This window comes from Bacillus rossius, chromosome 1 (assembly GCF_032445375.1).
Source record: "Bacillus rossius redtenbacheri isolate Brsri chromosome 1, Brsri_v3, whole genome shotgun sequence".
Lineage (NCBI taxonomy): Eukaryota > Metazoa > Arthropoda > Insecta > Phasmatodea > Bacillidae > Bacillus > Bacillus rossius.
In genome coordinates, this window is record NC_086330.1 from 280722082 (window position 1) to 280734704 (window position 12623).

Consider the following 12623-nt stretch of genomic DNA (forward strand, 5'->3'; position numbering starts at 1 on the left):
TCTAGCGCCTGCGGCATTGTCAACACACACTTCGTACGTGTACTGCATGTTGTATCTAACCCCCTCCAACGCATTTGATTCTAAATTGGACTTTTAGTAAGGATCCCTAGTGTTATTGATAGTATAATATAGCATATAGCCTTCCTCGATAAATGTACTATCCAACACTGAAAGAATTTTTCAAATCGGACCAGTGGTTCCTGAGATTAGCGCGTTAAAACAAACAAGCAAACTCTTCAGCTTTATAATATTAGTATAGATAACATGCATATTTGGACTTGTAATTATTTTTAAATTTTAAGTAATAATATCATCACCTGTTTGAGACAGAACGGCCATCTTGTATTAAGACCTAACTGTTGCAATTATCGTTACGGGCGCCATCTTGAAAATATTTATTTATTATCCGATTGAAATAAGTACATAATTCATTAAACAAATTACTTATTTATATACTGATTGATTAGATCGAATCCTGTCCTTGGTTCGAAACCTGTAAAGGCAAAAAATAAATACGACAGATCTTTCCTCCACGGAAGCCACTTAAGTAGTATATAATAGGGCATACTGGCACAGGGTTCAGGGTTTGGTGCCTGTGCTGGGTCAATGACCATATACTCTGACATCACGACGGCCATCTTGGACTCAAAAATCCTCAAAATTCCTCAAAAATACTCAAAATGACTCAAACATTCCTGTTTTGAGGAAACATTTCTCAATTTATTCCTCAAAAATTCAAAAATTAGGATTTCGAAAAACCTCAAAAGTCTTTTGCCTTAGAAAGAACACAAAATCCTAAAAGAGGCTTAAGCATTCATGTCTACAGCCTCCGATAAGCCTCTGACGTCATCTAGGATTATGACGTCACCGTTGAAATTTCCGTTACGGCTGGCATCTTGAAAATCTTTATTTATTATCCGATTTTAATGAAAAAAAAAATTATAATTTATAAAAAAAATTCAATTAATAAAATTTTAATAAAAATTATTTAAAAAGCATTCTTTATCGACATGGAGCTAGGAGTACTCGGTTCAAACCCAGGAAGTACAACAATTAAAGAATGGTGACAGATACTTCCCTCATGGTGGCTACAGGCAGACTGACCCCCACCACTTTTTGAAAAGTATATATTTTGTCATCTAGTATGACGCCATGTCCGCCAACTTGAAAATCTTTATTTATTATCCGATTTTAATGAAAAAAGTTCAAAATTCACCAAAAATTTAACTTAATAGAATACTGAATGGTTAGATCGATTCCCGTCCTTGGTTCGAAACTGGTAAGAGCAAAAAATAAAAAATGACAGATCCTTCCTCCACAGAAGTCACCTACAGATTAACCTACCTCCACCAGTACCAAGGTATATATTGTCAGCTGGTATGACGTCATGTCCGCTACCTTGCCTTCGTCTGCTGGACGTCACCATCTGGTTTTCGTCTGCTAGAGTGTGCTGACACCATGTTAGTATAATCTTTTGTTCACCTTACCTTTGACCTCGATTGTTGACATTGATATTTGTCCTTGACCTTGAAATTTGTCCATGTCCTTCAACCTTGACCTTGACCTTGAAATTTGACTTTGACCTTGACGACCATCATGGATCAGATATTTTATGTTCAGTACATGATACCAGGAGCTACCACATGCTAGAGGACATTGCAACCATCTTGTTTTCGTCTGCTGTAGGACACCATATTGTGTGTGTACTCGTCTTATAAAGTACATTCCCATCATGCTAGTTTTATTCTAACCCGCTAGAGTGCAGTAATAATTTATTATTACTGAGGTGCCCGCCATCTTGAAATTTGGACGCCAGCTCTGAATCGTGTTATTATTTAGCTAGAAATGCGGGAAAAATTCCAAAATTCACCAAAAAAAAATACAATCAATTTACAAATTGATTCGATCAGTTCCTGTCCTTGGTTAGATACTTGAACAGTGACAAGTGTAACTAAATATTAAATAAGTTTTATATTTTGGTTTCCATTACCTTTCGCAGAGTTTATTAATTATAAACTCTACAAAAACAACTCATGACAATGTACCTGACCATCAAATTAAATATTTTATCGATAAGCCTAACATGAAAGTCTAGTTTTTGATACTTAGAATAACCTTTAAAATGTTCATGTACAAAGCCATCCATATATATACACCAAGCATCTTCGGACCGCAGACCGGGTCATGAACAATGTCAGACATATAGACCATGAACACACAGTACACACAGTACACACAGTAAACGGAATTAACGCACAGTTTACACAGTACACACAGGAAAACGGAATGTACCCACAGGAAAACGGAATGTACACACAGCAAACACAGGAAAACGGAATGTTCACACAGTACACACAGGAAAACGAAATGTACACACATTACACACAGGAAACGGAATGAACACACGGTACACACAGGAAACGGAATGAACACACGGTACACACAGGAAACGGAATGAACACACAGTACACACAGGAAATGGAATGAACTCACGGTACACACAGGAAACGGAATGAACACACACAGTAGCGGAAACACATAGGCTTAGTTATAAATCAGAATACACGAAATGAAACATTAATTTTTACTTTCAACATTTAATTTATTTTTCAACATTATACAAATACAAGTAAAACAAGCCATCATTGTATGTAGCCAGTTTCCCTCAGTTCTTCGAGTATGAAGGATATTTTTTTGATGCACGAATAGTTTCCGGCACAAAGCGACCCATGTAGTCTTAGCCGGTCAACCAATATGTTTGGATCTTTCCATCATGTGTAATCAATCTCATCTACCACCATCTTCCTTGAAAGTTCATTTTAAATACTTTTACTATCACAATCGTCCCACTGATCATAATAAGCTTTATCAGATTTATTTATTATAACACGTCGTTTCCATTGTTTCGGTCTCAGGACACTGCCACATTCTTCCATCTTGTCAGCTTTAGATGCTTCATCACAGTATTTTGCGAAAAAAATCTGCTTTGTGATTGGCAGCCGTTTGCTAGAGAAGTCTTTGCCTTATTTAGCCAGGCCATTCAGAACGCGTTTGTTTCCGCAAATAATTTCTGTGACTCATGTGCCGACAGTGGGCATGCGCTTGAAAGAAACTAAAATAAATCACGAAACAGAGGCGATGCTACAGTGTTTTAAACCGCATAGACTGTCTCGAAATATTTTTTGCGGAAAATCACTGGCCCTATCGATGGTGTAGAGACCGGAAAAATTCGCGGATTAATTTCGCGACAAGCTATAATTTAAGCACATATAGCTTTATGTTTTTCTGCAATCGGCTCACTGTTCGTCCTGGGGGTCTCTGGGCCAATTAGAAATTCTCAACCAGCAGACTGACAAATCACAGGCTACCAAGTTGATAGGTTCTCACATGTGAGCAGCCAATCAGCGTGTGATAATTGCCTGAGTGTGCAGAGGACTGCGGAGGTCATAGAAACATAACTTTTTTTTTCCTGTCCCTACGTATAACAAATTAAGTAGAGAGCCAGGCAACTGTAAGACCATTAGCACGTTTCTCCTCGCCATGCGTTTTACAATTGTGAATCTCAGTATTGTTTAGTTTTATCATTCAAGTGAATCATTGAATATTAAAGTGATATTACTTTACACCCTGCAGGGGAGGAAGAGGCGATGACTTGATCAAAGGGTAGCGAAAATTGGTGACAAGAATTACACTTAGTTAAAGAAAATTATAATGTTCAGGATGAGAGTGGTGTAACTGAATTGCTGTTTGGCGCCATGTTTGTTCCTCTTGCACTTCTGCTGCGATACCGAGCAACTGGGCGTGGCGAGGCCATGGGGCTGCGGATACGTCAACTGCACATTACACACGTTATCCAGAAGCCTCTTAGCACTACTGTATAAATCTAAAGTCACTATAACTTACACATAAACTGTAGTTGTATTGTACTGTACTGGAATCAAAACCAAAAGCCCCTTGAGTCGCAAATGTGTGTATTACATCTACAAGTTACTTGCAGGGAAACAGATGGCAGCAGCATTGCCTGCGGCGCCGTTATGGGCTGACACCGAACCATATTGGAAATACGTCCGCTGCACCAACAGCTGTTAAATGTGTATAAATTGAAAATGCTTATGACTCTTTCTGTGAAGTTTCATTTCGAATTTGCGTGGCAACTATCCAACGGCCAACTAGGTAACCGTTTAAAGTTTTATTTAACTCACCCTTAGACCTTTAATACTTCTCAGGTGTTGAGGGTTCAAAATTATAACTGTTCCATTCTTAAGTACGAAACTAACTTCAAAATGCTGATTTTACCGCAGTCAGGCCTAAGTGGCATTTTGATGTTACTTTAGTACTGAGAACCCTTGTTACAGCTACCAACGTATTCGTGTATTGGTAATTCAGAAAACTTAAACCGCATTAAGTAAGGTGCAACAGTAACAACAAATTAAATCATTATTACGCGTAATCTAATTAATATACTATAAAAAATATATTTCTGCGAATTTGTTTACCATGATGTACAGAAATATAATAAAAAAAAGCTTATCCAGGAATATATATTTAATAAGCTTAGCAAATCAATATTGACCCTTACAACACATAACCACGATTATCCTCGTGTATTATTTTTATAAAAAGTTTAGTATTAAGATAAATTTGATAGTAATTTTAAAACAAAGGTTTTCATTACAATCGATTTTCATTTTATTTTTACCTGTTGATTAAATATGCCTTTTGAAAATTTAATTCTTTTATAGCCTTGTAAACACTTTGTCTATAATTGCAACATGTATTTACTTGTTTGCTCTGAACTGCAAAAGAACCTCGTTTGCACTTAACTCAGCCAATGAGGAAACACATGCTGTAACACAGAACGTCTGTGATTGGCCTACAATAACGAGGCTATGTAAATAATGTTTCTGCCAATCATAAAAGTAAAAAGTAGGTACAGTGAATTCCAGACTATCTTGGCACTAAACATTTTCGCAATAAACATCATTACTTGTTATAGATAAAACCTTTATTGTATTGTTTATTTATTTTCCTCTTATTTTACACTTTGACAATCATTCACTAAATTAAACAGGGAATATAGCATTACACAAGCAAGCTTGAGTGTAAGTACATCTTGTCACTTTAATCTACGTGCGGTATTTTGACTAACGTAAACATTAAAAGAATAAAAATTGACAAATAAATTAATAAAAAATAACTTAAGAAATATTACAATAGATTTATAAATTTTAAAATTAAAAATATCACTTAATTTAAGTACAATAAAATTATAACATTGTTTCAAAAAAGGCTATACATAAAAGGTGAAAACTTAATATTTAAAGGAAAATGTACACGTACATAAGTTACAACAGTATAAAAAACATTTTTTTTATAATTTTTAATTTATAAATTTAGTTAAACTATACAACCAAAGATTAACATATTTATATTTTAATTTAATTTTTCAGGTACAATACCTACATATTTTGGAACCAAAAATTCTAAATATTTCTATGAAATTGCGTTATGAAATCGAGAAATATTAAAATTTATGTTCAGTGAATGCAGTGTAGAATAATTATCAGCTAAATAACTTAACTGATTGTCCCGTTGATACATACTCGTTATTGCAGTTATAATATACAATATTTTAATATTCAATACTCTTAGAAGTTTAAAAAGTTCCTTGAATGGTTAAGTATGGTTTTTTTTAAATAATCGTAGAATAACTTTTTGTATTGAAATAAAGAAGTTTAATTAACGTTTTTATCATTCTTCCCCGGACCAGATACATACATACATATATACATAGATTTATTTTACACAGTAAAATTACCACGTGATTTTTTACAGTGTATACTTCCTCGTTCTGAGTTGCTCGTTTCTTGAGTCGCCCATTTGAAGGTTCTTTATAGTACCTCCATGGAACAGTTTTCCCCTTCCTGAAAAATCTTATTATGCCGTATATTTGCTATCCTCCGAATAGCTTGTGAAATATCGCATCGTAGGGAAACCAAAATGTAAGTCATGCCATTATACTGGTTCAATCGTTTGGAAATAGAATCGGAGTTCGATCGTGTCTTCTGCAAACCTTGCGATTACTCTGGGGGGGGGGGGGGGGGGTGAATATTTGTTTATCTGGACCAAATTTTTGTTTTCAAGCAGTCAATCTATATACGCAGTATGTTTGAGCCTAATATTTTGTTTGAAATGACGCATCACACGTTAGAAACTCCGTTATTGAGCATAAAATTGGACGATAACTCGCAATGTTGCAAAGAAACATTTCTTAATAAAACATGAATATAGATAAAGATTTTAAAAAGTGTTTCTAATGTTTAACATTGTGACTCAAAGTTGCATCGAAAAGGTTTTTCTTTATCAAGTTAGAATGGTATCCACGTATATAAGATTAGTGCACATGTATCCAAAATTTAAAAAAAAAAAAAAAAAAGTTTGTGCGGAAATTGCTCGAATTTGCTAGGCTTTCGGAATTTAGCCTAGTCAATGTTGAATAAATTATCTCCGGCGTTTCGGTCAACATTGCAGTTGCCTTCTTCAATATAACAGTTTATTACTGAAATTGTTTAGTTCCATTGACTTTATATATATGTAGGTATATACTTGCTTCGGTAGGGCATGGTTTCTAATTTGGTACAGCTGATGGCCAATAAAGAGTTACTCCTGATTTGCTGAGAGGTTCAGCCATTCAGGGACAAGGTGGAGCTGTTAGCCAACCAGCGGTTACAATGCCACTGGCAGACTTGTGCGAAATAGCGCCCTCAAGCACTGTGGTCCTCCCGTGTTTCAGATCAGAAGCTGACCGCGCGGAGGCCACAGCATGGCGGTGAGATGAGACCTGGTGGCCCGCCCGTCGATGGCAACCCGCTGGTGCTGTTGCTGCTGCTGCTGCCCGTCGCCCGGTGCGATGGGGCCGCCAAGAGCCGCTGCCCCGACTTCCCCTCGTCACCGGCCTCGGCCCCGTCCTGCCACTGCTACAGCTTCGAGGAGGCGTTGTTCCTCGAGTGCCCCGGGACGAACCTCCAGGCCGTGCGTTCCGCGCTGGAGCTCGTGTCCACTCCCGTCAAGTCGCTCAGCGTGTACGACCTGGACCGCGCGGTGACGTCGCTCTCCGGGGACCTCTTCCCTCCTGCTAGCATCGTCAACCATCTCCAGATCTCGCACTCGAGCCTGAGGGAGCTGCAGGACGACAGCCTGGAGAGACTCAGTCCCGGGCTGGAGTCCCTCAGTATCGTGTCCGGCAAGCTCTCCCGGGTGCCGCAGAAGGCACTGTCGGGCCTCACGCACCTCCGGGCGCTCGACCTCGAGGCGAACGAGATCGCCGAGCTGCCCAGCTATAGCTTCTACGGCATGAGCCTCGTGAAGCTCAACATGAAGGGCAACGTGCTGGCGAAGATATCCGAGTACGGGTTCGCTGGACTGGAGAGCTCCCTCACGGACCTCGACGTGTCCGAGAACAAGATCCGGTACTTCCCGATGGCCGCACTCAGGCGGCTGGAGCACCTGAGCTCCCTCCGGTTGGCTTGGAACGAAATCGGAGCTCTGACCGACGATGGGTACTCCCGGCTGGAGTCGCTCCTCTTCCTCGACCTCAGCTCTAACAACTTCGAGTCAATCGGATCCGACTGTTTCAGACCCACGCCGGCCCTCAAAACTCTCTCCCTCTACTACAACGCCATCGAAACGATCCACAGCAAAGCTTTTGTATCTCTGGTAGATATTGAATCTTTAGATATTAGTCACAACAGGATTGTCTTCGTCGACCCCGTCGTGTTCCAGACCAACAAGAAACTACGGACTGTGGACCTAAGCCACAACCACGTCCATTACATCAGCGGCGTGTTCTCGAACCTCCCCGAGCTGAGGGAGCTCTTCCTGTCAGAGAACAACATCCTAGATGTGCCGCACGACGCGTTCACTGGCTCGCACATGCTGACTGTGGTCTACTTGCAGCAAAACGCCATCCGCCGAGTCGATCAGGACGCCTTCCTGACGCTGCCGAACCTCTCGCAGCTCCATATGAGCGCCAACTTCATCCAGGCCATCCCACGAGACCTGTTCTCCCACAGCCCGAAGCTGTCGTCTCTCAGCCTCGACGACAACAAGATCGAGGGACTCGAACCTGGCACGTTCCAGAATGCGCACAACTTGCGAGAGATAAGACTCCAGAATAATCGCATCGTGTCTGTCACACGTGGCGTCTTCGATCCTTTACCGTCGCTGCTGGAACTGCACCTGCAGAACAACATCATAACAAACATAGAGTCGGGTTCTTTCAGAAGTTTGCAGAGCCTGCAGCATGTTAACCTGCAGGGAAACCTTCTCCCAGCTCTAGGAGATGTTTTCCTTCACGATTCTCCCTCCCTCGTGTCCATTCAATTGGATTCAAACAGCATTGTCTCGCTACACAACGACTCGCTCCGTGGCCAGTCTAGTGTGCAGATAATGTGGCTCGGACACAATCGCCTCACCAGAGTAGACAGAAGCCTATTCAGTGATCTGTTGCTCATACAAAGAGTTTATCTCACAAACAACAGCATCTTTCTCATTGAGGATCGTGCATTTGAAGCCATGCAAGCTCTCAAGTTTCTTGATCTCAGTCTGAACAGACTACAGAAAATATCGGTCAACACATTCGTCGAGCTACACGAACTTGAAGAATTGTACTTATCAGGTAACGGACTGCAGTTCATCGAAGCGAGGGCTCTGACGACTCTGAAGAAGTTACGTGTACTGGACATTTCTGAAAACAAACTGTTTACCTTGCACGATGAAATGTTTCAGGAAGGACTCCCAATACGTATTCTTAACTTGAGGAATAGCTTTGTGCGAGCAATAGAGAGCAAGACTTTTCAAGGTCTCAATAACTTAAACGACTTGAACCTCGAAAATAATTTACTGGGAACTCCTTCGCTTCTTCAGTTGAAAATCCCTGGTCTGAGAACACTTTCTATATCTGGTAATAATTTTAGTGATATACAAGATAGTGCATTTGGAGGATTGCCTTCATTGCAAACACTAGCCCTTAATAATGCCCAAATATCAGAAATTCCCAAAAAATTATTTTCAAAAAATAAATTTCTCCTTAAAATTGAACTAAAGGGCAATGTATTAAAGCAATTAGACAAAGAACTATTTGTGTCTTTGAGGTCTCTGAAAGAACTTCAACTTCGTGGTAATTTATTTTCGGAAATCCCGTACAGCGCACTAGCGAATTCTCCAATGCTAGAAACCTTGATAGCATCTGAAAACTCTATAACCACGGTAGATCTTTCTAAATTCAGTGGCATGCCGAAGCTACGAGAACTGGACATAAGGGCCAATAATGTTTCGTCACTGACAGGCTTCGCGTCGGCCAACCTATCACACCTGCTGAATGTTGACCTGAGTGGCAACTCAATCGCTGCTTTGCCAGCCAACTTCTTCCACCTGTCACCTCACCTGATCAGACTCGATCTCTCGTGCAACAGGTTCCGGCATATCCCCACGACGGCGCTCTCCGATCAGAACCTGCCCGGGCTGGGGTGGCTGAACCTGACGGGAAACCCGCTGACCCGGATCCATGACCTCTCGTCCGTCCGCAGGTACCCCAACCTCCAAGAGCTGCACATCAGCGCCACCAACCTGACAATAGTGACGAGCAAAGACTTCGAGGCCTTCCCGTCCCTCTTACATTTGTTTCTCGACAGAAACCGTGTGTCGCGGGTCTCCCCTGGAGCGTTCAAAAGTCTGCCCAACCTCCTGACGTTGGACGTCGGCTTGAACGAGCTGGAACTCCTGCCGCAGGAGAGACTGCAAGGACTACGCCACCTACGACTGCTCAACCTGACGCACAACCATTTGAAAGAACTGGAAGAGTTCCCCGAGGACCTCGAGTCGCTGCAGATCCTCGATCTGTCCTTCAACGAGATCGCGCGGGTCGGCAAGTGGACATTTCGCTTCCTCGACAGCCTGGCAGAACTCCACCTCTACGGGAATTGGATCTCGTTCGTGGCCAGCGACTCGTTCCGGCCGCTGAAAAAACTCAGAGTCCTGGACCTCAGCCGTAACTACCTGGAGAATCTGCCACTCAACGCATTCCGGCCTTTGGAAACACAGATAAGAAGTCTGCGTACTGAAGGTGAGGAAATTATATGTCATGATGAGACAAGGCTCCAGAAGCCAACCAGCTTTTCAGTAGATACCTTCAAAGCATGGAGGATTAGTCTATGAAGCGGGTGGCTGTTCTAAAGTTGAAGTAACTTAGGTTAGTTATTAGTTAGCAAAACAAACAATACCTGTATAAAGGCTTATGCTAGAAGTTTGTGTAATAGTTTGAAAGGTACTCGCTAGGATAAATCATCTTGTAAAGTTTATCGTGGAATGAGTATTGTTAAGCAAAGATAAGTTAACAACACATTATCAAAGAATTAGAGTTAAACTTCAACATCATTATAACCAAAATATGGTGTCGTTCTCATTTTGATTTAGATTATTATTAACATAGCCATAATTTCTCACACACACTCCTTAAATTCTAACCTCCATGCTTTAAAGTAAATGTTATTATTTGGTGACAGTCTATATCACGGTGTCCTAACTGTATTTCGTATCTGAAATCAGTTTTAAAACTAATAATATTCACGCAACATTTTACACATTTAAATGTGTTTTTTTTTTGCTTAACTTGTGCTATCGTTCCACAATCCTCGGACTTTGCCTTCTCTTTACCACCTGTACGGAATATTTTATGAATTTTTAAATTTACTTGTGCCACACCTGCAATGATTTTGTGGTCTTTATTGAAACGATTTGTTCACTTAACTGACGCTGGTCTTTGTATCTCGGAGAGCCGACCTAAAACACTAGAAGCCAACGACTAAGTCCTTAACAAAACAACTGACCAAGTCGCGTGATACCCGGGGAGAGGGTGGAACATGGCAGCAGCAATGAACACATGATAACGACTAGATTATTAGCAGTGACTGTAAAAAGTTTCGGGTTCAGTGACCTCCAGGATAGACTCCAAGATCCTCTGCACACACGGGCTAACGTCGCCTGTTCATTGGCTGCTTACATGTGAGGCGTCTCAACTGGGTAGCTTGTGATTCGATACTTCTTTAGTTGTGTGTTTCTAATTGGCCAAGATTCCTTTAGATTAATAATAAACCAATATCAAAAGAATCACAATCGTATAATTATTTGAATTTTAGAATATCACTTAATAAGCCTCGAATTTTTACGGTCTCTAATCATTGCAAGATTTTTGAGTCTACAGTTGCACCCGGAAATGACACTATTTTTGTTTGTCTCTACTTGTTAGTAGGGGTATGTGTTTACCGCGAAAACATGAAGTGAATAGTAGGGTTTTTAAACAATGTAATATCATTTGTGTTTCGTAATTGGTTAAGTTTCTGTCAGCACTGTTGTCACACGAAGCACAGAAATTCTGCGTGAAAGCAAACGCGTATGAGTATCCCGGCCAAATAAGGCAATGGCTTCTCTTGCAGACGTCCGCCAACTTCAAGAAGAAACCATTGTCACGAGCATGTCATCTAACTCCAGTGAAATGAGCAGTCAGATTATTTTTCGTGAAAAATACCAGCCACTACTTATTAACAATTAGGGTGGACCTGAAACCCGAGTGTTAGTGGGCTGTTCAATATATATATATATATATATATATATATATATATATATATATATATATATATATATATATACTAGATAATGCCCGGCATGCGTTGCAATGCCTCAATCAATTTTTTTTGTAATTTTTTTAAACGTATACTAAGCATCTATCTTTATCTCTCTAATTCTCTATCTCTCTATGTATATCTCTATAACACTCTCTATCTTTCTATTTATATCTCTATCTCTCTATATATCTTTCTAGCGGACCCGACAGACATTGTCCTGCCCAAATGTACTTTTTGTGAAATATGGATATGGCGGTAAGTATTTATACGCTGGACATTTTGTATCTTCTCATTATACATACCCCTCCTCTTGGGCACGCCACTGCCGTTACCAAAAACCTTTCCCATGGTTACGCAGAAGGCAACAACAATGCAAAAGCCCGTTGCCATGGAGGCTAATTATCAACAATGCTTAGTTTTTTTGCTTTTAAAGCGTGTATTTTTAGTTTTTCTTAACTCAGAATCGAGATAAAATATCCAATTGGGAATCTAAACCATCCTCGAATCCCCGTGAACTCACACACAAAATTTCATCAAAATCGCGTACAAACAGACAGACAGAAAAAGTACTGTTTTATTATAGTAAGATAGATAGATTATTCTTACATGTTCGCATCCATGCAGTATATGAAAAATCAGCATGCATAGCCCCACACCTATAACTATACGTATTTGCTGCTCACGACTTTTTCCGCATGGAATTTTGTATTATCTTGCACCATTTAGAAATTTAAACATTATAACATAACAGTTGATACAGTTGTAGTAGTTTTCTTATGTTCACAAATGATAATTTTTCTCACCTCTATTTCAGTCTTTGCAATAAAAATATGTTACTACCTAAATTTTGAGTAAATATGTTTCTACTTTCAAATGTAATGACGGGAAGACACTTCATAAAATGTCTTTGTAAACCACATTTACTGTTTTTTCCGTCTCGAG

At 40.0% G+C, this 12623-nt stretch overlaps 1 protein-coding gene across 1 annotated transcript in view; it reads left to right on the forward strand.

The window, feature by feature from the left end:
• LOC134527531 (protein artichoke) overlaps positions 1-12623 on the forward strand; it is a 398285-nt gene that overhangs the window by 367297 nt on the left and 18365 nt on the right. Inside the window, exon 2 of the mRNA XM_063360286.1 lies at positions 6794-10123. Coding sequence (XP_063216356.1) covers positions 6835-10123 — 3289 coding nt within the window. The 5' untranslated portion in view covers positions 6794-6834. The remainder of the gene's footprint in view (positions 1-6793; positions 10124-12623) is intronic.